General features: G+C 41.2%; 1 protein-coding gene across 4 annotated transcripts in view; it reads right to left on the reverse strand.

The window, feature by feature from the left end:
* Window positions 1-26,890, reverse strand: part of ECPAS (Ecm29 proteasome adaptor and scaffold) — a 72,452-nt gene that overhangs the window by 20,615 nt on the left and 24,947 nt on the right. For all 4 annotated transcript variants that reach the window (XM_054179017.1, XM_054179016.1, XM_054179015.1 and 1 more), the window contains 23 exons: window positions 26,351-26,490; window positions 24,441-24,522; window positions 24,064-24,183; window positions 23,819-23,904; window positions 23,499-23,577; window positions 22,976-23,025; window positions 22,265-22,331; window positions 22,045-22,167; window positions 20,872-20,975; window positions 19,739-19,862; window positions 17,485-17,565; window positions 16,517-16,742; window positions 15,887-15,978; window positions 14,005-14,139; window positions 10,666-10,831; window positions 10,119-10,291; window positions 9,520-9,621; window positions 7,909-8,032; window positions 6,942-7,087; window positions 5,873-5,927; window positions 5,030-5,144; window positions 2,188-2,253; window positions 1,827-1,944 (listed from right to left, as the gene is read on the reverse strand). In XM_054179017.1, the coding sequence (XP_054034992.1) occupies window positions 1,827-1,944; window positions 2,188-2,253; window positions 5,030-5,144; window positions 5,873-5,927; window positions 6,942-7,087; window positions 7,909-8,032; window positions 9,520-9,621; window positions 10,119-10,291; window positions 10,666-10,831; window positions 14,005-14,139; window positions 15,887-15,978; window positions 16,517-16,742; window positions 17,485-17,565; window positions 19,739-19,862; window positions 20,872-20,975; window positions 22,045-22,167; window positions 22,265-22,331; window positions 22,976-23,025; window positions 23,499-23,577; window positions 23,819-23,904; window positions 24,064-24,183; window positions 24,441-24,522; window positions 26,351-26,490 (2,574 nt within the window). The remainder of the gene's footprint in view (window positions 1-1,826; window positions 1,945-2,187; window positions 2,254-5,029; window positions 5,145-5,872; window positions 5,928-6,941; window positions 7,088-7,908; window positions 8,033-9,519; window positions 9,622-10,118; window positions 10,292-10,665; window positions 10,832-14,004; window positions 14,140-15,886; window positions 15,979-16,516; window positions 16,743-17,484; window positions 17,566-19,738; window positions 19,863-20,871; window positions 20,976-22,044; window positions 22,168-22,264; window positions 22,332-22,975; window positions 23,026-23,498; window positions 23,578-23,818; window positions 23,905-24,063; window positions 24,184-24,440; window positions 24,523-26,350; window positions 26,491-26,890) is intronic.

Here is a 26,890-nt window from a genome sequence, read left to right on the forward strand (position 1 = left end):
CTCGAGTATTTGTCCTGGACATACCAGAGTCATGACTGACATGGTTTAGATTTAGATCAATGAAAGGGACTAGAATGACACCAGAATTAGCCCCCCCTCCATTCAACAGTACCACAATGATCTAAAACATAGAATGACACTCAGAAGACAACACACTGCTTCACAACTTTCTGCTCACCCAACCTTCATTTCAAGGTAACAATTGACATAATTAGCGAAAGTTTCAGGGGAGAATTAACACTGTGAAGATCTGAGGGTGGTCTTCAGAAAGAGACTCTTTCTTGAAAAAAATGGCAAGTCTGGATCACTGCTTCCCTGTAACTGCTGCATTTAGAAGAGTGAGAATATCTTTTGACTGAAAAACTAAAACAACTCTGCCTTAGCTCTGCAACCTGGAATTGCTGGGGATTATAATCCAGCGTCTGTCTGCATTTACTTTAAACTCAAGTATTCCTCCAGGCTCTCTGACAGTTCTAACACCGTGGAACTGATGCTCACTCATGAAGTCCCAGGGCATCGGCAGCATAGCCTAAAAATAAATTGCTCAATACAGGCAGTGCAGTGACTGTCTTTAATATTTCCTGACTTGCAATGTCAACAGCTGCCACTCAAAATCCCATGCGAGCCATTTGACATGACAGGATGTGCTGTCTGGATTAGTCTAAAAAGTAGAGTAATAAAGACACTCTCAGTTAGGACCAATGCTGTGAGGAGAATTGCAGGAAGGATAAGGGAGGCATCCTCTGCAAGACCATGAACAGCTTGCTCTGTCTAGCTCTTGTCTGGGGCACAGACTTCCTGATTTCTCCTTCAACTTAAATGATTCTGCAAATTCCCCAAATGCCAACGCTCAGCCTGTGGCTGATGAGTGGATTTGCCTGACTCCTTCTGGCTGGTGGAATTCCACAAGGGCCAGGAACCTAACTATGTGCTTGTGCTTCTGAAGTCCTAATGCAAAGACAGAATTAGTGAGAGACATGCTGACTTGTCAAACTGTGCATGGAAGTTAATGCTGGGGCTTGTTTTTCACACCAAGTGGTACTGCCAGAAACCCTAAACCGAAGGTAACAAGCATGAAAGTGCACAAAAAGTGTGATAGAGCTGCTGCCTGTGTCTTCTGCATGAAAGCACATAAAAGGTGCTCTAGCTGCTCCCAGGGTCAAAACAAGTTCTTCTCTGGTTCTGTAAAGCCAGTGAAAATGTCACTGTTAATGTTAATGTTCTGAAAATTATACTTCAATCTTCACATCTATGATGCTCCCTTTTTCCAGCTGGATGTGGATACAATAGTATTCTGGACTTGCTAGAAGTCTCAGTAACTATACAGACTTGAGTTAAAAAAAGGACTCTTTTGACAAGAGTGACTAAGGTGGTGTACTTGTCAACCAGCTTCTCAGCAACTTCTTCAAGAATGCTTTTCGTTCTGCCTTTTTACACAACAAAGGTCAGTTTCCCTTTTTACACAACAGAGGTTACTTCCTCTGGCATTTGAGAATTCATCCAATCTTGAAAATATTATCTTATTGTTTGGACACACCCAGATCTGCCCTGTAAGCACACTCAAAATTAAAAGGCAAGGAAAACAGCTGGTTCAGGGGGACATGTAGAATGCTATTAACTCTGTCATACCAATGTTGCAAGAATATCAAGTACAGCTAAATTAGTTTCTCAAGCTGATACATTTGCATTTGACCTGACACCAAAGCCTGAACAAATGCCCTTCACGTACTGCTATCCATAGATCACATCATCAGAGCTAAAGAAATGCTGTTATTCTTTACAGAGTTCAAAGTGGGAATGGCAGTGGAATGAAAGCAGCAAATTACCTTCCGAGAGTTCCACATGGCATGATGGTTGGCCAAATTCATGAACTTGTACACCAGGTCTGGTTGGTTGAGATCACTAGCCAGCGAACAAAGCTCCTTGTAGGTAGAAAGTCCTTGACTTTGGAAAGCAGAGGGGAAATCAGCATCACTACTTTTAGCTATGTGAATGCCATAATAGCTAAAGCTACAGTCAGATCACAGCCTAAAGCAAAGAGCAGTTAATACCCTATCTATACTACAAGAAAATAGTTATGGTAACTTAGAGAACAAGAAGGACTGAAGAGCTCAGGAAGTAGATTTACAAGCGAGAGAACACTGTTTCAGCACTGTGTCTGCCATCAAGACTGTTAAGTAAACTTACCCATCTGGGGTTTTGCTCAGGCCACCCTGAAACACCACAGTTTCCCCACTCATCTCATGTTTGGCTCTGGTAGAAAAGAGGTCCAGTATTAGCTTTAACAAACTCTATTCTTAAGTGCTACAGAACAAGTGATTATGTTCTAACTCTGTAACTTCCCATTCTTTCAGTTCCAAGACCACACACAGGTGTGCAGAGCTACACACACTGCAAGGAATCTCATTAACCTGTATCATGTGTCATGTTAAGGAGATGCAGCAGAAAGTGAGCATCTTACTGTGTAGTCACAAGGTAAAAAGTCAGAACACATTTATTCCAAGACACAGGACATATAATGGACAGCACAATACCCTCCAGTGAGCCAGGGCTGTTGAAAAATGATGGAGAGTGGCTTGGTGAGCTCCTCTGTCAGTTCCCTCATTACCCGAGGATGGATCCCATCTGGACTTGTGGGGATCCAAGTGGCTGAGCAGGTCTCTAGCTGTTTCCTCCTGGATTATAGAGGGACTATACTGCTCCCGAAATCCATCCACCAGCACAGGAGGCCAGTTTTCCTAAAGACAACCTATCCTACTACTGAAAATTGAAGCAAAGGCAGCATTAAGTACCTCTGTCTTTCCCTCATCTTTTGTTACTATATTCCCTTCCATGTCCAATAAAGAATGCAGATTGTCCTTGCCCTGCCTTTTGCCATTAATATATTTATTAAAACATTTTTTACTGTCCTTCACAGAAGTGGCCAGTCTATGTTCTAAATGGGCTTTTGCCTCTCTAATCTTTTTCCTACATGATCTAGTAACATCCTTAAACATTTTCTGGATCATCTTCCCTTTTCTCCAAAGGTCATACACCCTCTAGTGCCTGGCTGCCAGCTGGATGTGGCATTCACCACTCTCTGGGCTCAGCCCTCCAGCCAGTTCCTAATCCAGTGCAGAGTGCTGCTGTCCAAGCCACAGGCTGACAGCCTGGCCAGGAGTTTGTTGTGGGGGACTGTGTCAAAGGCCTTGCTGAAGTCTAGGCAGACTACATCCACAACCTTCCCCACATCCACCAGGTAGTCACCTGGTCAGAAAAGGAGATCTGGGTGGTCAGGCAGGACCTGCCCCTCCTAAATCCATGTTGGCTGGGCCTGATCCCTCAGCCATCCTGCAGGTATGCTGTGATTGCCCTCAAGATGATCTGCTCCATAATCTTGCCTCACACTGAGGTCAGGCTGACAGGCCTGTAGTTTGCAGGTTCCTCCACCCGGCCCTTCCTGTAGATGGGCATCACATTGGCCAGCTTCCAGCCATCTGGGACCTCTCCAGTGAGCCAGGACTGGTGCTAAATTATGGACAGTGGCTTGGCCAGCTCATCTGCCACTTCTCTCAGTACCCTAGGATGGATCCCATGGTCCCATGGACTTCTAAGTATCCAAGTGGCTCAGCAAGTCTCTCAATGCCTCCTCATGGATTTCAGAGAGACTATACTGCTCCCTGACCCCATCTACCAGTTCAGGAGGCCACTTGTCCTGAAGCCCTCCTGCCTTACTGTTGAAAATTGAGGCAAAGAAGGTATTTAGTACCTCTGGGTTTTCCTCATCTTTAGTTACAATATTCCCCTCCAGGTCCAATAAAGAGTGGAGGCTCTTCTTGCCCTCTTTTTAGCATTCATATATTTATAAAAATGCTTTTTATTGTCTGTCACAGCAGTGGCCAGCTTAAGTTCTAACTGGGCTTTTGCCTCTCTAATTTTTCTCCTACATGATCTATCAACATCCTTAAGCATATCTCAAGTTACCTGCCGCCTTTCCAAAGGTGATACACCCCCTTTTCCTCCCTTAATTCCTTCAAAAGATGCTTGCCCATCCAGGCCGGTCACCTTCCTCACCAGCACATCCCTTGGCACACTGGGACAGCCTGTTCCTGTGCCTTCAAGAGTACCTATGCCTTCACGAGTTCCAGTGCAGCCAGCTGGACTCTAACCAAACCCTGACTGATTTGAACTGCTTGGATGAATCATTACTCTGAAACTTTGTTGAATTTAACAAAATCAGAACAAAATAAATCACAACAAACCCTAAGCTGATGTGATAGTTTGAGGCTGTGCCTTTAAGGACAAACACTGCTGGAACACACTGGCTAATGTTTTCGGTACTAGAACCAAAACATTCTGATATTCTAAACGAATTTCATTGGTTGATAAACAAAAATTCAGCTTTAGATTGTAGAGAAGTTGGAATTCTTTTTTTTTTTCCCTCAGTTCAGTTCGGTTTGGGAGTTGGGGGAGTTGGAGGTTTCAGCCTGTTCTCCCTGCTTGCTTCTTCTGCGAACTGCTGGAGTTGGCCTTCAGATAAGCAAACACTAATCCTGCATGGCCTTTTGAAGCTTGCTAACAACTCTGCTCCTTAGTAACTTGCCTTTCTCTCTCTCTAACCCCTTTTTGGGGAGAAAAGGAGGTAGTGGGGGGGAGAGAGGGGGTTCCAAGGAGGGGATCCCTCCCTCGGGGAGGGATTTTCGTTGTGTTATTTCTCTTTGCTGTGTATTTCTGTGTATATATTGTAAATACCTGTATATATATTGTGTTATATATAACCTGCTTTCCATATATGCTTGTAAATACATAGCTTTTGCTCTTCGATTGAGTTAGCTGTGGTTTCTTACTCTGTGGAGGAGAGAGAGTTAAGCCCTCTCTCAACCTACCACATTATGAATTAAGAAATACCCTAGTTTGACCCACCGGGAATATATGGACATCGGCCTGCCCTTGGCCACGAAAGTCTCTTTCCACACATGAGAGGCATGTTTTTGTTTTCATCAGAAACACAGTTCAGAGTTTCTTTCACTGAGTTCTGAGCTCACTGTACCTTTTCCCAGTCATAAGGGTATCAACAAGTGTGGTGACAAGCTCTTGCTGATCCTGTTCACTTCCCAGTTCATATATCAGCCCAAGACCTTTTGAAGCAACATCCTGGCTAAGCTCTGCAAGACATTTCACGAAGTAAAATTAAAGATAAGCATGTAATTATGCAACACAAAAACTTCAAAACCAAGTCAACAACATTATGATCTGGCAAAAGCAGCTCTATGCTACAGTTCACAGCTCCCCATTTCAGAGCATATTTAGTCTCGCAAGACACAAGCTTTGCATTCTGAAGCATCAGTCTGTTCTGAAGGTATACCCCCCCAAATTATGTGACCTCTTCATGCTAATACTGTCACTACAGGTTTTGAAATAGCAGAGGGTGTTCTGAGACTCATAGGTATTCTGACACATAGCTGGCCCCTGAAGTCCAGCAAAGTCAATGGCAATGCTCTCTTCAACTTCAGTGAGCTTTGGACAGACTGATGGATGCCACTCTTTCCACGAGCTGCCATGAGCAGACCCAGAAGTCATAATCTGTTAAAGAGGGCTAAGAACTCTGTCATACACCTTCTGCTGCTCAAAGTGGAGCATGGTTTCTGTTTTCACAGTCTGGAGTGGCAAATGCAGAAAAAGATTGGTGCTAGGTGAAGAAAGCACAGAAAAAAGCTGTGCTTCTTACCTCCTAAAAAAGAAATCACTCCCACTATGTCAGAAAGGGGACTCTCCTACAAATCATCTTTTAATGCTGATTGACAAAGAGGGTGTAGGTGACTTTGTTCAGATTCCCTCCATTCTGCTAAAAGCCCATCCACAGACACAACTCTTAAGATATGGTAGTACTTACCATCGCTATCTGACAGAATTGAAACAAATGCACTTTGAATATCCTTGAGATGAGACTGTAGATTGAAAAAAAAGGGTATTACTTGTATCTCAGGTTTTGTCTCCTGTGTCTGGTCACAGGGCAGAGGATACTGTATCAATGGAATGCCCTCACACTCACAAAAGATAAAAGTTATTTATTTAGCACCTTTTTACAACTACCAAGCCATTAGTAAACCATATATTTTATTTTCCTTGTTTAATACATTGCAGTAAAGCATCATAAGCCTGGCTTGCAGCCAGACAGGGTATCCTCTGTGTGCAGATGTCATTTCTTCATCCCCAAACTCATGGACCATTTTTGCCACCTCTCACAAAGACAGTTGAGTGTAATATGTGTCAAGGTTTTACAGGTAACAGCTTACATTTTCAAAGCACCTACTGTCTCAAAACACTTTATTATTACCTGGACAGCACAAAATGGTTGCATTTTCCAGTCAGAGTCTATAGTACTGCCATGCAGAGAGAGGACATTTTTGTATAGACTGCTTTACTAAGTCCTCATAGACCTTTCACATTCATTACAGACAAGCACGCTAATTGCAAGGTTTTCATCAAAGTGCACCAAAAATGCACATAAGTGCTCCTAGGTATCAAAATTATGATAAATCTGTGACATAAATGAGTACCAGGAATTCCATCCAGTTCTCCCCCTCATTTCCCTCATAGACCTCCTTTTTAGGATTTTGGGTTTTTTGAAAATACTAAAAACTATACAGACACCAACCTCTTCTTCCCAAGGGAAGATGTACTGCTGCTTCATCTTATAACAGCTATTTACAGTAAACTCACTCTAACCTGAATGCAAGCGAGATGTTTACAAAGGTGCCCAACAGCTTCACCCATCTGGCAGTTAATATGCTCCCCCAGTGACAGAAGATAAGCCATGTCTCAAAAAGACTCAGTAAGGACTGCAGCAGCACTTGGGACAAAGGGTAATGGAAATGTGAAGGGGAAGAAAAGGACAGAAAGGAAGTGAGAAGTGAAAATAGGGACAAGGAACCAGTATTAGGAAAAGGCATATTTCTTACCTTAATTGCTTTGTGTGTACTCAGCTTCTTCACCATTGACAGAAGCCAGATGCAAGCTGCCTGTCTGATGTGTGGGTTGGGGCTGATAATGTGCTTGTTCAAAATAAGGTCCAGGACCCAGGGAACCACATCATTCACTTTCAAATCTATATGAGACAAAGAAAAGTAAGGTGGAGGGGAGCAGCTTTGAGAATTATTCACACCCATTTTTAATTTCATTATCATGTACAGCAGCAATGACAAACCTAATCAGCCCAAGAGTAACCCCTTAATTTCTGCTTTTTTTAGGAAAAGCATTCACTGGAGTCCCTGGAAAAGCACTTCCCCTAATAGAAACAAATAATAGAGTTTCCCTAATGCTTCATGAAAGTGGTACTACTCATACAGCATAAACGTCTGTCTGCAGGTCTGAGGCTGCTATTTACAGCTGCCTGTTCTGAAGATTGCATTTTGCCATGCATGCAGTTGAGTGAGTATAGAATCTTAGTCCTTAAATAAAATTTGTGCATTTACTGCATGTAAATGTCACTTAATCATGTCAGTCCAAACTGCTGGAAAAAAGACTTGCAATTTACTTTTATAACCATATTTTTCACTGCATGCTTCAAGAGCTATTTTCAAAGCAACACACAAACCAAAATGAAAGTAAGCAACACACAAACCAAAATGAAAACAATAAAACAAATGCAGTGCCAAGTGGCAATGAGTTAAGATTTCATCAGCAAGCTATTTAAACAGCACATGACACAAAGCCTTCTGCCCTGAGTAGATGGACTTGAAGACATGAAGCGACCTGTACATAATCAGCATTGCAGAACACTGAGCAGTGCATTAACAAACACAAAATATCTCTTACTTCTTCTGCTGTAAATCAAACACCACAGAAGTAAATTTGTGGAGCACAGTATTAGTTCAGAACTGTGAGACTTTGTGTCCTCAACCCAGTCCCTGTATTGGAAAGTCCTACCTGAAGGAGGGATATATTCCTCCTCTGTGACTGTCCATGCATCACGTGCAGCCACCGAGCTGGTTCCTACAGCAGCACTGGTAATAGCTTCACCAACAGTGAATTGCAGTTCTATTTGTTTGGCCTGGAAAACACAACAGAGCCTCACTGACAGTACTAATTAAACATACACCAAAATTTTTGGCACTGGACTCCACAAAACCACAGTCTCTACTAACCCAAATTCTCAGCACCAATTCGCAGCTCACTCTTTTGGTGAGCTTCTGAGACTATGTGGCAGCTCAGACCCACTGAAATTGATGGAAACTCTGCCAAATGAATATGAGCTAAGATTTCCACACTTATATGTACTGCATTCCTTCTTCAAAGCATTTGCTAGTCTCTGCTACAGTTCAACTCAGCAAGCAGAAAGAACTGGGGACACAGGACAAAGATAAAACACTTAAAACAAGACTGCTAGTCATTAACAAAAAGTACTGTGGCTGTACAGTAGTATGTAGTAATAGAAGATTCTTCTGTAACACCCTCCAGAAATTAATCATCTCTAAGTGATGCACACATTTGTTTTCACATTAAAGTAATGCAGACAATACTTTGCTTTGCTTCTCTGTCCTCTTTCCACTATTCTCTAGGCCCTCAGGAAAGAATGTGCAGAACTCTGCCACATTTTTAGCATTTTTCATGATAAATCTTGAGTCATAAGAACTGATTTCCATACCTATCGAGGACCTTCTAGACTGCTTGCCTCACTTGCTGGAGGTACAAAATGCTCAGGCATTTAGAGAAGTAGGCCTTAGCCTCCTGCAATCTAAGATAAATTGTCTTTTTTCAAGCATATATTTCATAAAGGAAGCTGTAATGTCCCTAAACAGCTACAGGAGAGAAACATGGCACTTAGAAAGATCATCTTATGTTTGTGTACACAACACTATTCTTGCTTATTTGATCACCTCAGAATGGAGGACTCAGCAAAAACAGCCTGTCTGATATTTACTAGGATTCAGCATTGTAGATGCAGCTATGCCAGTATGAACAAGGAAGACAAAGCAAGCTGTAAATGAACAACACTAAAAAAGCTCTGTGACTATTCAATTTTGCTGTCTGGTGTGTTTCAATATGCATAGCAGCTCTGGAGCCTTGCTAAAAAATGCAGTGGATTACAATGATGCATTTAGGCTGACAATAGACACATATATTACTTTATATTACATATATTACTAAAGCTTCTAATTCCAAGTGAGTTGTATCAATTGACAGAGTTCAGATGAAAGTGCATTGATATTATCTACTTTTAGGGTACCTTTGAAGACCTATGTTTTCATTACTATAAACTCTTAAGATCTACACATACAGGCAGCCCTCCTGAAGGGGAACATATATTCATCTTAGAGACTGAGAGAAAAACCTCAGATGGCAAGTTTTTTAAATGTGGCATAAAACATTTTACAAGCCCCAAAGCCACCTCTCTATTTCCAGGCAGTTTTAAAAAAACTAGAAGCACTATTACAAGAAGATATCTCCCTCTGTAAACCTGCCTCTGGAATATATAACAAGCATTCAAATAGAAACACCCATTGTAGTACAAAGAATAAGACATTGAAAGTATCTCACCTCTACAGAATCCATTAAACCTTGCAGCAATAGCTTCTGATGGGGAAAATCTTCATCTCCCACTGGGAAGTAACCTAATGTTTGTATTGCTCGTTCCTTCATCTTAAATACAAACAAAAAACCAACACCATCACATAACCTTCCTGTAAATCCAGAAGACACACTTCAAAACCACTCTTTCTCACTCTTAGAGAAGTCTCAATTAAGGTACCAGACATGCAAGTCACTTATTAAACCAATTAGTGCACCTCTCCTCCAAAAGACATGACTGAAATGAATGTCCTGCTGCCTTTGAGGATTATTTCCAGATAAAAGAAGATACTAACATTTTCTTTAATTAAAATTATGATTATTCATATTTTTTGTTCCTTATGCTCATACTTTTGACTATGGAAGCACAAGACATCAACTACTAGCCAACAATGGAAAAACTCCTCAATTAATCCTGAAAACCTTTAGCCCTATTCTGCCTCACTAAAGCAAAACAAAAGCCTAATTCCTTTCAAAAAGCAAGGCTGAGTTTGCCAGGCAATATATCATCCTGGGTGTGGAGCATTCAGAAACTGAACAAGAATCATAGTAACAGTACAAAATCTTGCCTTATTTGTTTCCTTGGTGGAAGGGATTCGGGCCAATAAGCTTTCAACCAGTTGCAGCTTTGTAAATCCTGTTCCTTCGCTGGGGATTGGCAAGGGGCCGTTCCTACCAATCTCACCAAGAGCAGTACAAGCAGCCACCACAAGGAAGGGAGAGGTGCTGTCCAGAAAAGAACCTACCAGAAAAAGCAAAACCAGAATTCATGTTATTATTCAGCAGCAGGCAGGCAAGCACTTATATTTCACCCATGCAAAAAGCAAGGCGTTTATGTTCTCTACAGCTAGGAGGAAGCATTATGCTGGAACAAAATCAAAGTTAAAGGAGACACTGAGAGGAGTCTAGGCAGTGGCAGTGCTCCTAGTATTGCCTAAGGGTCCACCTAATTCTTGTTGCAAAGGATTACATCCACACATCCCATCAGGTGACATTTTTACAGAAAGTGAAGTCAAGATTACAGTATCTACAGGGTCACATATCTCAGAAAAGACAGCTTGGGGTGGTTGAAAAAAACAACTCTAACATGCAGCAAAATCTTAGGCAGGAAGTTACCTATTGTCTCTGTTGTCAACTTGATGAGCTGTTCCTGTTCTGGCATGACTGCAGTGTTTGGCTGTTCTATGTCATGTAGCTCCATTGTTCTGATTTTCCTTTTGGCCAAGTACCTTCCTACTGTAAATCCCAAAGCCAACAAGGATCCATGTTGGACCTCCGGGCTCTACAGACAACACCAACAGTGCAGAAAATCTCATTTTCAAGTAAGGAACACTTTGCACAAAGCACTGACTTAAAAACACACATGGACAAGCCAGATGAGAAGACATTTGGAAGCAGACAGAGTTCTAACACGTAATCCCTCAACAGAGAACAACTGGGTGTTCCTAGTGCTCCCTGATGGATAGAGTCCTTTACAATAAATTATCAAAACTCAGAAGAGGCCTAGGAGGACAGATTGATAATCTATCACCAGCACTCACATTTAAGTCTACCTTTTAGTAACTAGTCTACAAAAGAATCTATTAAAAAAAAATAATAGAATCATAGAATGGTCTGGGTGGGAAGTGACCTCCAAATGTCAGCTAGTCCAACCCCAGCTGCAGTAAGCAGGGACATCCTCAATTAGATCAGGTTGCCCAGAGCCCTGTTGAGCCTCACCTTGAACGTCTCCAGGGATGAGGCCTCAACTACCTCCCTGGGCAATCTGTTCCAGTGCTCCACTACACTCATGGTAAAGAACTTGTTCCTAACATCCAGTCTAAACCTGCTGTTCTCTAGTTTGAAGCCACTGCCCCTCATCCTATCACTACAGGCCTCTGTAAACAGTCTCTCTTCAACTCATCTGATTTTTAAGTACAGATTTATGAAGGTGAACTAAGATAATACCATCCTGTCTCTACTTGAAAATTGGGTGTATTCAGACCAAGAGGACAAAATGTGCTCTTTGGTAAAAGGGAATTACTCTAGATTTTCACTGCTAGTAAGGGGACCACACTTAGCCTAGAAGTACTGTAGGCAATGCCTCTACGCAGTTTGATAGGCCACAGACTGTGAAGCAGAATTATCAGGGGTGGTGGAATACTGGTACACGTCACGCAGGGAGGTGGTGGAGGCTCCAACCCTGAAGACATTCAAGGTCAGGCTTGAGGGAGCTCTGAGCACCCTGATATAGTTGGGAATGTGCCTGCTCACTGAGGGAGGCTGGAATAAATGACTTTTAAAGCTTCCTTCCAACCCAATGTGTTCTATGACTCTGTTCTATAATTATAATTAAATGTCGAGAACACTGATTTCTCCAATGCTAATCTAGAGCTGAAGCCATCTAATGACAGTGCTCATTCCCACAGGTAAATTCTAACAAAAGGACTTTGACACTGAAATGCTCTTAAAAAAAAAAAGAAAGAAAGAAAGAAAAAAGCCAGGGCTTACACTCAGATTTGTTCATGTACGTGAAAAAAGCTGCATCACTGCAACTGACTGTGCTGTGATCTCTCAAGCAGCTGTACTGATTCAGCTGGTTTTGTACATCTGCAGCAAACCAGAGCACTAACTGACTCAAACTCAAAAATGCATGGGAACATCTTGCTTTCATTTGTTTTAGTGCTTTCATTTGTTTAGTGTTCCCTCTTTATTCTCAGCCACATTCTGCAAAAGGTCCCTCGTAGCTTCAGGGGTGACTGGGGACAAAAGCAGCAGTGCAGGGCTGGAACCTGTCTGTGCTGGCTTTGTGACTGTAGAAGGTGCACCCTACATAAAACTGAGCAATGACAAGGCTTTGGCTCATATACACATCCTTCACAGATTAAAAAAAAAAGCATGTTTGTTAATTACAACATGAATGAATCAGTACAAGCCTGCTACCTGCAATGTAGTATGGTGACCACCAAGTCCTTCAGAAAGACTGACATAGAAAACATCTTGGATAAAAATACTACTTTCCTTCCCTTTCTAGACTCACCAGCCCAGAAACCTGCCCAACTTGTTTTCAGGACTCCTCCATGCTCCTAGTAGCAAGTACAGAGACAAGGATAATGGAAGGATAAAATGTAGGTACATCCAGCATGTAGTGACACAATAGCTGAGAGCTGCTGATGGGGGATGGAAGAAAAGAAGCCAGCCCACAAAGCCTATTGGTCAGACAAGGCTGTGAGATGATGACAAGCCAGAGGGATTCTATGGATCAGAAAGGGAAGGGGAATCTGGACAGGCTCGATCAATGGGCTGAGGACAATTTTATGAGGTTTAACAAGGCCAAGTGCCAGGTCAAGCACTAGGGTCACAACAACCTCATACAGTGCTACAGGCTTGGGGCAGAGTGGCTGGAAAGCTGCCCAGCAGAAAACCAACATGCAGGTGGTAGCTGCCAGCTGGGTAAGCATGAGCCAGCAGTGTGCTCACGTGGCCAAGAAGGCCAACAGCATCCTGGCCTGTATCAGGAATAGTGTGGTCAACAGGAGCAGGGAAGTGATTGTGCCCCTGTACTTGGGACTGGTGAGGCCACACTTTGAATGCCATGTTCACTTTTGGGCCCATCACTACATAGAGGACATTGAGGTGCTGGAGCATGCCCAGAGAAGGGCAACAAAGCCCCCAAAGGCCTTGGAGAATAAATCTAATGAGGAAACCAGGATTGTTTAGTCAGAAGAGGAGGCTGAGGGGAGATGACATTGCTTTCTACAACTAACTGAAAGAAGGTTGTAGAGAGGTGGGTGCTGGTCTCTTCTCCCTAGTATCAAGTGACAGAATGAGAGGAAATGGACTGAATTTATGCCAGGGGAGGCTTAGGTTGGATATTAGGAAAAATTTCTTTACTGAAGGAGTGGTCAGGCACTGGAATAGGGTGCCCAGGGAGGTGGTGGAATCACTGTCCCTGCAGGTGTTAAAAAAAAAAAAAGTAGGCATGGCACTTCAGGACATGATTTAACAGCCATGCTGGTGTCAGGTTGATGGTTGGACTCAATCACAGAAGACTTTCCAACTGAAACAGCTCTATGATTCTGTGATTTATTAAGTTGAACATTTTCTCAGTTCTGCAGGTATCTGTAGCAGTTCATGAATAAGTTTAGGGTAGGTACTGTGGCCCATTTTCACTCAACAGGACAAGGAAAATTAAGCTGGCTAAAACCTGTTAAATACACGACCATGCTGGCTTTGCTTGTGAAGTACCTCCAGGAAACCATCCTACTGACCTTAACTGCTTTGGGGATTTATTTATTTAAAGACCTTTACACTCACCTACACAAAAATCCTTTCTCACTGTCCAGCTGGAAGTCAGTGAGTTAATTTTACACTCAGATTAAGGATAATACATCTTGGACACACTGTAAGATTTGGATTTCCTATCAGTTAAATGACATGTGAAAAAAAAAAGCAGCAGCAAAGGAGGGTAGTTACATGGTTGTCTTTTGTTATCTTGATCAGCTGCTCCAAGGAGGCCTTCAGCTCATCTCCAGACATGGTAGACAGCACTACAGAATAAAACAGGGCTGCAAGCTCACGCATTTCTTCTTTGTTTGTGTTCATCAGGCTCTGGAGGATGTTTTGAAAGAAACATAAAATATGAAGCAGTTTTTCATACAGTCTGCTCAGTCTATTCACATACAGCTTCAGTATACAACTGTCATGCAGCTGTGTAAGTAGTATTTAACTCAGAAACCACCCCTCAATGTCATCATCATTTATTAAGAAACAAAGCACTCAATTCAGCAAAGCAGAATTACCATTGCTCACAAGTGGGCTAGTGATTGCTTCTGCATTAAACAGGACGATTGAATACTTGGCCAAATTTTGTCTTCAGAGAAGAGGTGCTACATTCTGTATCCATAGTGAAGTAAAAAAACCCCTAAAGACACTATTTTTGTTGAGCTAATGGAGGCTTGTATTTCATTTATTATTAATCAAAGAGATAAAAACCTCAAAACCTCAGGAGGTTACACCAGTTAAGTCCAGTGGGGGCAAAAACCTCCAAATGTCCAGGAAATCACAGCTTTCAGTGCAGATTTATCCCATTCATATCAGAGATTTTCTATTATTTAAATCATCAGAAGTTGAATTTGGGAAGCCTCAGATCATCTGTTAAGATACAGTACACTACCTCTGCCATTAATTTGATGTGTAACACAACACATGAAAAATCCATAGCCAAATCTTTTAAAGGCTTGGGTGACCACAAAGGCAGGAAAAATGAGCCAAATAAACAAGAAATGAAATTTGTCAGGCTCATGAAACAAAACTCTAACTTCAACTCAAAACTTGCAACAGATCACATACCTGACTTCTAACAAACCTCTAGACCTATTCCTTCCACCTGGCAAAGCAATAATCACACAAAAGATAAATTACAACAGTATTTCTGGAACTAGGTGGTATCAGTTTGCCACCCCTAGAAGCTTAATTTTGCAAATGGACATCAGGCCAAAGAAAGTTTTTCTGCAGATAAGCAACACTGAAAAGAAGAATGTTTTGAAGTCCTCTCCTTTGAGGTTCATACCCGGACTTAAAGGAGACGTAGTAAACTGAATACAGTGCAACACACCACACGTATCAGCAGGAGAAATGAACGGAACACAGTTTTTCTCTAACTTCACCAAGCTGGTTTTGGGTGGTTTTTTTTGACAGATTCCCCAGTGAAAGGGTAGGCAACTTGTAAGAGCTTAGAAAATCTTGGGTGCTTAAAGGAAATACTGAAAAAGTAGGAAGTTGCCTGAGGAAAGAATCTAGGGAAAGCGGAATTCTCTTTGTCTTACTCTAAAGCAGGATCCATTTTATATGGTTTGGTTTTGTTTTTCATTTGAGGCCAATAAAGAAAAAAAGAAAGGGGGCTCTAAAACAAAATAATTAGGAATCTAATTAATCTTGTTTTCTGAGAAGCCATGCACATCTCTCCAGTGGAATGTTCCCATTGTTAAACAATTCCCTACAAGATTTGCAGGCTTTTATTTTCATTTTCCTTTAGCTGCTTACAGGTCTTCTGATTGAGGGGAATAATTGACTGACTATACCAATAGGATCAATGATGTAGATTAACTGGAACATGTAGGTCAAGTAATAAAAATCAGTTAACATCAAGGAATCAAAAAACAGATTTTCCAATCCTGGACATATATCTCATGAGGTGTTGACTCTAAGCAGAAACATTTGATTTTAAATCAAGTGCATACTTGGAAATAATACTCCCTTTCACCATGGCAAAATGCCAGATTTTGCAAATGCCAAAATCCCTCCACCCAAATTAAAATAACATAAGAAGAAACCAAGGAAAAGGGTTTTAGCATACCTTTATCCAATCCATTTTGTCCACAAATCTGGTGGCTAGTTTTTCTGGATATACTGAAACAACTTCCAGAAGGCAATACATGACTGGCAAACCTAAAAGTAATGAAAGAATGAGGTTATTAAACAACTGCAGTATTTACAACATTATAACAATTAGTAGTAACAAGAGGCTAAGAAGTATCAGGCATTTCAAAGCATTCATTTGCAATTCAGTAGGGATAACAAACAACACAGAATAATAGGACACCATTTCTCAGAAACATTAGAGAATTAACAGAATCAAGCATTCTGGTAGCCATTTGTTCTAAAGGCATTCAAGTGCTTTAAGACTACACATCACAGATACACTGTTATGAGGTTAAGGAAGACATAGCATTCCTTGGTGAAGAGTGTTGTGGAACAACAGCCTCCAAATTTTAAAGCAGTATGTCAACTGATGTTTCAATTTTACTGTCTTGCTTTCTCCCACCTGCACCATAGCACAGAAGAGAATGTTTGAACTGAAGAGTGTATAGTCCATTGTGCAACTCTCATTAGCACAGGCAAGTTCAAAGCACTGGGAGTGACAACCCGTTTCCAGTAGGAGAGGACTTTTTATTTCTTCAAGCTGCTGCTGCACACAACTTCTTACCTCCAACACCAGCTAACAGTTGCTGAAGAAGGCCAATATATACATGTACAGGATTGGTTTCTGCACTTTTTGAAGAGGAGGAAGAGAAAGATATGTGGTTGCCAGACATGAGATTTCTTATGTAGCGTCCAATGGCTGGAGCATGATCTTGCATATCTGCCAAGCTCTGTGAGGCTGGCACCACACCTGCACTGTGAGCAAGACACATCCGCAGATACAGAACTATCTAAGGAGAGAAAAACACAGGATATTGAGTGCATGAGCACTTGGAAAGCCATGAGAGCAGGGAATACACTGCATTTAAGGTAACCAACACAAGGCAGTTTCCCCTTCAATGACATCCAGACAGGGAAGTCAACAAGAAGACAGGAACAAACAGAAAGTGTAACAAATCCTAGGAGCACTTTCTGCAATATGCCTATGTAAGCAGAAAACCCTCCAGTACCTGCATCACTCTCAAAAGACAGAATCTTTCACAGACCTCTGGTTTATCATCTGCTGATACAACCTTCTTGCAGGCAGTTTGGCCTCTACTCTATACCAATTTGGCACACATACGAATGCAACTCAAAGCATCGCTACTGCAGACTGTGCATCACAGCCGAGTTTGTCTACAGATGACCGAAGCCAGGGGATCTGCTACGGAAAGAACGGCCTCCAGAATCACAATAGGACTTTTGCACAGATTGCTAGCTTCTCCCTCTGACAAACTGTTACTTTAAGTATGCTGCAGAAAGCAGTGGAACAGCCCTCACAGGAACATTCCTCCCGAGCCCTCCCCCCCATGAAAATCCTGTTCAGATTGCTCTGTGAGGACAGACAGATAAAGGATGGATAGTTAATCCAAACATCTGTTTGGAAGAGAAATTTTAGAATCTAGGGTGACTTAGGGTAACTGTTAGCTTCTTACACTGTCCTCTAAATAAATAATGGTACTCATATCCAAGGAACTAAATCCAGACAATTACCTCTCCAAATGTGGCAGGATTGAAAGGCAACGCAGCAGTTCCAGTCATATATTTAGCTGGGGTTTTCATTCGGTGAGAGGCCTAAACAACAGAGTATATTAAGAGTGGAACATTCAGACACATGAAGAGCAGAGATGGTGGAAAGGTCAACGAAATTTTGCTGATGCAACTGTGTTTATCCTCCGCTTAGCAACTGAAAATGTACAACAGTTCTATAACAAGAAGGGCACGGTGCACTTGGTAATGGTACTGTTTAGATCCATCAACTTTATGACCTTATCAACTCAGAAAGTGAAAACTCAAAATTCATGAAAGGGAACTGCAGGGGAGGCTGAAGGAGGACTGCATTTTTTCTTCCCCCTCAGGAACAAAGAAGTGCTGTAGAATTTAAACACAAAATACCTCATAATCTTCCAAACTCAGAGACACCCCAGCTGACAGGCAGACAGAAAGCTTAGAGATGGCAGATGTGCCTGGAGAGGCTGCAGATTAGGCAGGCCTCCCTAGCACTAGAAGGTGGGGAGCTTGTGCTGCACCAACCAAACCAAGGACCTCTCTCAGAGCCTACTGCCTGCTAGGTAGCAGGCTGCTGCAGCAAGTGAGCAACACTTGTCTGTGAAAATGTTAGCTCTGACAAGCAGGAATATTCCTGCAGAAAAACATCCCAACAGAAACTTTCTGGTAACACCCCTTGCAAACACTACAGAAAAGCACATCCATAGGAGGCAAGCTGGGCTGGACTCATCAAGGCAGCTCTGTACCTAGACACACAAGGCAGTTGCACAGAAGCCAACGGAGTATCACATCTCTTAACGTGCTCAGACCTAGACCTTTTGCTGCACCGTGACTTCAATAACGTTCAGAACCACTAGTGAAAACTTAAAACTAGTGAATAGGATGACTCCCTTGAAGAATGGGTTCCCATCCATACCCAGTAGATTATGTTCTACTCTTTCACATGTACTTTCTTACTGAGGCAAAGAAGGATCATACTAATTCATGCAGGAAATCTACTTTGCATCTCAGCCTGCTATGCCAAGCAATACATACGAACTTCTCAAACACCTCCAGTACTCACAGATTATTCATAACAGGTGAAAATTCACACTTTGAGATAACTAACTAAAGAACTGTACCTTCATGTCCTTCAGGACATATAAGAAAGATCTGAAAAGTGCTCAAATTCATCCAGGAGTGAGAGAATCTCATTTTTCTCAGTAGTGATTAAGCTACACTGTAGTGACACTAGAGAAGTCAAAGAAAACTTCTACATTTACTACAAGTAAAATTAAAATAAAACACATTTAATAGTGTTATCTAAAACTCACAAAGTTTCTTATTGTTTTACATCTATCTGAATAATCAGCATTGTTTACAAAGCAAGCTTTTTTTAAAAGCTTCAAACACTTTGCACATTAGCAGAGTACACCAGTGGAGTGCAACAGCAGCAGAGTATACATTTTACAAGGAATCTCTCAGATGAAAGAGTTCTGCTATCACAGATCTCCTGCAAAATCAGATATGCTCCAACAAAATACACTTCTGACTGTTTACCTTTAGAGTACTGGAGAAATTATAAAAAAAAGTATTGCCAGTGACCCTCCACATAATCTTCATAGTTTGTAAGTACAGAAGTGTATACAGGCTAGATGACCTCTCAGTGCAAACAGTGAGGGGGAACTCAGTGATGCTGGATTGGGCATATCATACCTTGATTTGTGAAAGGTTATTTACATGGCCATTATTTCCACAAAATGCAATGAAGATGAACAATTAAGCCCTCAAACAAATCAGACTTCTTCCCTTGTTCAGTATCTGCTTTCCTAAGCTGTAACCTTTTGTCTGTTTTGCACACAAGATTGTTTTTCACTCGCCCAACCAGAGTGAGTGATCTTCCTGTCCTTACAAGAACACATTTGTGAGAGAACTGTGTTTGTTGAACATGCGGGAGCATCGTCCTTGAACACTGGATTCTTCACTCCCCATATCTTATGCACAAACAGCATCAAAGCAAAATAAGCCCTTTTCAGAGCATCTTCCTCCTTGTTATTTAACAGTTTGACCTCCACTTCCAGCAGAAGGTAATGATGAGTGCTCATCTTGGCCATGCAATCGTACCTGTGGATTGCACTGTGATTTTAGCTAGTTTTACTCCTTGGGGGAGGCAAGTGACACAGGGAAGGGAAGAGCACACTTATTACATGACTGAGCACCAGGTGTGCATTTGTCATTTACTGGGACAAAAGAACTGTACCTTGTCTTGAATGTAATGGACCATTTCAGGGAAGGAAGGCATCTGCTTTCCAGAGCTCTCCTTTTCATTTTTACCAGGAAAAGTTCTTAGCACCCGCTGGGCTTCTCCATGCACCTCCTCTCGCCTTTCAGAGGGAATGATAAGAAACAGACATTACTTGAGCAGAACAAGTAGCCTTTAATGAGCAATAAGATATCTTTGGAAACTGAAGGGGAGTGAACAGTTTTTAAATGAGAAGTAAGCTTTTTGAGGGGAAGGTGAGGGGGGAAAGCTTGCATTGGAACTTTGAACTATTTGTTTCTTTTAAAGAGGGAGAAGGAAAAGGATAGTGATGAGTGGCTTTTGTCACACAGTGTGGATCAGCCCACTTCTCTTACATCCTGCTGGTTTTCACCACCAGCTCCTGGCTCCCACATCCTTGTTTCCCTATTGGCTCCTCCTCCCTTTCACTTCCTGTATTCAAGCTTCAGCTGACACCTACCAGCTTTATTGCTATACACTTAGCAGATCAACCCTTGAAACAGCGCTAATGCTGCGGTAACAGAGCTTTTTGTTGCAGTTGACCTGTTTAGCTTTCCTTGGTTACTATAATGGCTACTTACATAAAGAATCAAGCACTCAGAGCTCACCACTTAAATGGCAGTAACAGAAAACTGCAAGTGACATGATTATTTTAATTTAATGTCAACCACCCCCCAGCAGAAAGCTGCAGATCTCACAAGTGCACCCTCCTCTTTAAAAACACATGCTAAAAACAATGAGAGAATCTGCTAGGAAAACATAACTTCTAGTCCCTGTAAAGGTGATTCCAGTCAATGCACAATTTTAACTGTGCAATTTTAACTCATCATTAACATTAAATGCTTTAGCTGACCTGAAACAAAAGAATCCAAGCCAAGCATCTACTGAGGCACAGTAACAGTTTTCCAAAGAACTGTCAAGAATGCCCCTATGTAAAGGTTGACTTCCAAATTATCATACTTGATTTTCAGTGAGTATGCATATGGACATACAGATGTATTTGTATTTCCTCTGAATATATATTGGATAGAAACATGTGTGTGTGTGTGTGTGTGTGTGTGTGTGTGTGTGTGTGTGTGTATGAAAATAACTTCAAAAGGACCACAACTTACGGGTCTCCTGCAGCTAACAGGAGTAAGTATCTGGAAGGGATGTGATCTGGAGGGAATACTGTGCTAGCAAATTTCACAGCCACTTGACGTACTTGAACTTCAGGCTTGAAGAGAAGAGACACAAACATATGGTTGAGTTTTAAATGAACACACTAATCACCTGCACTAACCACCTGTAAATCATCAGTCATCTGTTTTATCCTCTGACTCAAAACGTTTAAGACATTTAGAGACACTGCTCTTGCTAACTCTTCATATGGTGGGAGATAGGGGAAATAAAAGCTGGCTTCTTGTACATACACAAATGGAGAATTAACTGTTTAAGTAAATAAATGCACATTTTTGAGAATCATAATGACAGTTATCACTAATTCTGCAGCATCTTAACTGCTCCACCCAGGCAGATTTGAAATGAAGAACAACACATATCACCTACCCACACAAAAGAGAGATGTGCTTAGGGGAAGCACAGCCAAAAGTACAAAAAAGACATTAGCTTAGGGTGGTCATTCTCTCTGCTGGGTTCAGATAGTCTCAAAATGCTATTCCCTGGAGGCCTAGATCTCTTGGAAAGAGTTATCTGCACAAAAATAGTTTCTTACACAGTTACTAGTGCTACCCTGAGTACCCATGCAAACACAGAGTAAACAAAAAACACTCTTTCTGAAAACCAGATATCTGGAGAATTCTGAACACAAAGAAGATACTCAGTAGAGTCAGTGAAGTGTGGTTTCCTCTGGATTTGTGTCTTGAGGCTGTGTTCCCTGGGAGATTCCCAGGTGCCTTGTAATTTTAGAAGTCACACAGCATACTGAAATCCCCACTTAGCAGTGAGTGGTCCTGCCTACCAAACTCTTGCCTCCACAAAGCTTTTCACAAGACACTGTCCTTCTCGGAGTTTTCTTAGGAGGAAACTCTGAGAACAGTGCATCACAATTACAACAGCTTTCCTTCTTTGTAAACTAGAACACAAACAGAAAACTGTTTTGTCACTCTTCATGCAGGCACTGTACCATACTAAAAATATTTATTCTGAGCATAGATTCCCCTCTTCTTTCACAGGCCAGTACATTCAGTAAGAAAAGAAAGACCTGTTCCAAAAGCGTACAGCAGGAAGTGTCACAAACCAGAAAATAAATAGCTCTTTTTTTCTTTCTACTCCACTGAAAATACCTTTATTAAATAAGAAGCTACAAGAGCTTCCATCAGGGTACGTTGAGCTCCTTCCAAGTTACTGTATGCTCCAACCATCATAGACAAGGCCTCCTGAATGGCAAGCCTAGTATCAGCATCTTCCTGCAGTACAAAACCGACAGTTTTGACTTTACAATGTGCACTGACAAGAACTAAATAAAACCAACATATGATTTCCCAAGGCCCCATGAGCACCCACCTTGCATAAAGCTTCAAAAAACTGTTGAACCAGTGCTATATCCTTGGTAAAGAGCTGAGGCATTCGGCTGAAACGAAATATTTCCATTCATGAAGGTTTTTTTTGGGGGGAAGGGGGTTTAAAGTGAAATGCTTCACAGTTCATTGCTTTTCCCCTCATCTCACATTTTAATTGTCAAACAAAACAGAGCCAGATCAGAAAGTTTGCTCTGCCATACCCATTTCCACCATGAAGCAGCACACCACCCCTTAACAGAGTTTGGAAAATAGAGTAGAGTAGAGTAGAGTAGCGCAGAGTAGCGCAGAATAGAATAGAATAGAATAGAATAGAATAGAATAGAATAGAATAGAATAGAATAGAATAGAATAGAATAGAATAGAATCACTTAGATCACCAGCATTATCACTGAACGTATCACTTGTCTAGCTTTGTGCCCTCTGGTCTTTGCCATACATCCCTTAAATTTATGTTTCTGGCAACCCAGAAAGTGCATCTCAAATTCTGTGCATAATTCATGAGCTGCCGTTAGTCACTGCTGGAGAAGCTATCAGCTAAAAACATATTTCTTTTCACGCCTTCAGAGAGGTCACAAGACAAATGCACACTCAACTGCAAAACTGGCAGGCAGCATAAAGCTTGCTGCTGATAAATTAACAGATTACATTAGAAAAATTATTCAGTGCCCCATTGCTGAAATGGCACTTCAGTTACCTGGAGAGCTTTCCAACCGCTGAATATGCCATTGACAGCAGTTTTGAATCCTTGAATAACAAAACAACAAATAACATTCAGCAAGTGGAAATACATAAAGGCACATCTTTTACATTAAACTCTGACTTAATAAATCTTGCCTCCAAAGTGCTCAAACAGGCTTTCATGGATAAAAAAAATCCTGCCAACATAATCATATCCAAGAATAAAAGTACTACATAGAACAGAGAGAGCATGCTTTTCCACAAGAAACAAAATATTGGAATGGTGACAGAATTTAAATGTTCTGGTTTCAGCCAACTGCATTTCATTTAATAAACCAGTTTTCCTATATAGCCTTTTAATGTGTGTGTTTCTCTTTCAACAAAAGTTCTTTAAAAGTGTCCTTTGATAGCCATCTCAGGCAGCTACAAATAAGATATTTATCAGTTTCACTTTTACTTTACTATCATAAAGGCATTTGCCTTTTGCTTGTAACTACATGAAGAATTATAGCTCTAGAGTAAAGAAACTTTCAGCTTACCTCTTTGTATTCATTGATCAGCTTTGTAAGTCCATTTAAAAGCATTGGGCCTAATGGCTTTATTTTGCTTTCTGGGCAACTGCAATCAGAGACACCAAAAGCCAAAATATTATCTTTTGTACCCCTTAAAAGTACCTTCTCTCAGTTCTCAGTTTTGTTATGATGAGAAAGTACAGCTCTGTGGGTGCAAGCACACACACACAGAAAGTCCAGGATTAAAGAAAAAAACCCTGCTTTCTGTGAGTTTTAGTATTTGCCCTCAGTTTAGTGGCTTCTAGGCAAATAGCTAAAAACCAGTGTGTTCACCATGAATTACTTACATTATACAAATATGATGCACAAACTGCAAGGATAGACTTCTCAGTTTTGCATTTGTGTTGGCACCAAAGAGTCCATCATAAACCACCTGGCCAAAAGGAATAAAAAGCAGATCAGAGGGTGTCTGGCTTCACCTTCAAAGGTATTCCAATTTCCCTTCTTCTTTAAACACTGTCATCAGTAGCAGTGCTCTCCTTTCCCTAACTACCAAAGGAACTGTTACCAAGGTCAATAGGAAGAGCATTACCTGAATGTTAGCTGGGAAGGTTTCTGCAGCTTGCCTGGATCGCAGAAGATGAGGAACTATCTTTAGTTTAACACGGGTGCTGACTGACTCTCGTTTCATTTCTGGTTTCAGAACAGATCCCTGTCAGAAACAGAGCTCAAATAATACAATGCAACTGTGGACAGCTAGCTAAATTACCTTCTACTGCAAAATAGAACACACTGGGGCAGAGGAAAAAAACTATTCAATAGCAAAAATGTTCAGTGAAAGCAGAGATCAAAGGATGTGACATATTTAAGAAAAACATATATATATATATATGTCTTCTGCAAATAAAATATAGCAACTATATGGCTTCAGAAATTAAGCAGGTATACAACTCTGATGACAAATCTTACCTCCTTGGTTTTCAGTGGTATATCCCCAAGATACACTTTATACATTTTGTTGACAATAGCAGGATTGTTCCAGTCAATTAAACTAAAGAAAAAAAAACACATTGAAAACCAACACATTACAAATCCAACCTTCAGTTATTTTTTTAACACACATTTTACTGCATTTTGCACCATATTCGTGTTCTTCTCAGAGTATTAATAGATCTAGTTTGACTTCTAGTCACTCCTTCCCACAACCACATAATGTGTAATCATGAAGAATGCAAAGTTATCACAAATTTCACCTACAAATTCTGACAAAGAAATTGCAAATAACTTGTGATAAACCTACACTGAAATAAGACATACAAAACATGGTGGTCTACCAGCTGAACACACAATGTTTATCTGTTAGCAAGTTTCTCCACATTCTCCAACTTCAGAGCTTTGGCATTTCACTAGAGAAAAGGGTATTTTTAATTCTAGGACTATTTCATCTGGGTTTGTCAGACAAACTTGTCTGCCCACAACAACCATATACTGCTAGCTGCTTGGACTGTTTGGAACACATACCCAAAATACAAACACACCCCCAAACAACACAGTACAAAATACATCAAGAAAATCATTCATGCTTCAGAAAAGTGAAAGAGACTGAACCATCTCTTTCTTTTAGTAAAGCAACTGCTTTACTAAATACCTATATACCTCATAACAAACGTTTATTAATGCATATTAACATGGTTTTTGTCTACACAATATTCTGCACTCCAGGTAAAGAATACCAACACAAAGGGAAAGAGAAGCAGCCATGCAGAGACTGCTTTCCTTAACGAGGCTGTCATCATTGGCGAGAATCACCTCCCCTGCCATAACTGAGGCACACAAATAGATTCAAATGGAACAAGTTTTACATTGCATGTTTGACTTCCAGTTAGATATATATCTAGGAAAACAGAAGCCACCTACACATTTCAGAGGTAGGACTCTCTTGTGCCAAATCTCCTACATGATCTAGCAAATTTATCATGACCAATGAGTCAGCAAATAGTACCAACAGCTATTAGTCTGGCCTCTTAATGGGATAAAGACAGAAGCATTGTCTTTAGATGATGAAAGGTGGTCTGTAGATGAGCAAAAGATTTAATAATGCAAAAAATGGTAGCTGCCATTCTTCCTAGACTATGGTCCACAGTCACTGTGTCTTTACTCCCCAGATAAATTAAATCATAGAAACACAGAACATTAGGGCTTGGAAGGGACCTTGGAAGATCATCTAGTCTAACCCGCTGCCAGAGCAGGATCACCTAGATTAGGTCAGACAGGAATGCATCCAGGCAGGTTCTGCACATCTCTGAGGAAGGAGACTCCACAATCTCTCTGTGCAGCCTGCTCCAGTGTTTTGTCTACCTCACAGTGAAAAAGGTTTTTCCCTATGCTCACACGGAACCTCTTATGCTCCAGCTTGCACCCACTGCCCTTTGTCCTATGATCTGGCATCTCTGAGAAGAGCCTAGCTCCGTCCTGCTGACACTTGCCCTTCATGTATTTATAAACCTTGATGAGGTTCAATGAACATACACTTTCCTGATAAAGACAACCAGCTGTGATTGACTAACTAGTGCCTTATTGACCACTGATAACCCACAGAGGGCAATTTAGAAACCAAGCCGTAAGAAAATAGCTCAAAAACCACACCAAAGATGACTGAAAATGGACAGCAAAGCTGTCAGCTCTGGAGCCAAGTGATGTTCCCAGATACAAGACAGCCAGAGAATCCCCAGCCCCATGAATACATTGCAGCTTCACATGCACATGGGAGCCACAACCCTCCTCCTTTCAGAGCACAGTCTCTCTGCAGCAACCTATTAACTTCAGCTAGCACTGTCAGGAACATTAGAACCACTTATTCCAAACATCCAAACTTTTACCTTTGTTTGCTCTTCAGTTCGAGGTCTGCTGCAGTGGCAACACTGTGTCTTGTATCACTGGAGGCTACAACCAGGTGTATAACAGCTTCCAGTTCTGGCACTTGCTCAGCTTCAATGAATTTCACTATCCCCAGCTTACACTGCGCAATAGCAGGGAAAAGTAAGGCAAGTGTTACTGACAAGAAATCAAAAGTTACAATAATTGTAGCAGTTGGGCAGTTTGAAATGAAGGCTTCTGCTTGGTAGGGAAGTGTTCATATCTTTAGCAGCACCATCCTCTTGCTTTCTGTCAAAGTAGTCACCTGCAGCAAATTTACCAGCACTACAGCTAGGGATACTCTACTGCTTCTCTGCTAAAAAGGGACACCAAATCGACATTAAGAGTTTTGCAACATTATTTTTCAGGAGGGAACTATAAGACTAGGCTGCAGTCATGGTTGCTTCCTAACCATCTCAACATTGCAAAGCTCCTCACAGTATGGTATGAACTCCCTCAGGGCAACTAATGACCTGGTCAGAATTAGTTACATATTTTCTTTC

The sequence above is a fragment of the Dryobates pubescens genome, chromosome Z (genome assembly GCF_014839835.1).
Source record: "Dryobates pubescens isolate bDryPub1 chromosome Z, bDryPub1.pri, whole genome shotgun sequence".
In the NCBI taxonomy this organism is placed as follows: domain Eukaryota; kingdom Metazoa; phylum Chordata; class Aves; order Piciformes; family Picidae; genus Dryobates; species Dryobates pubescens.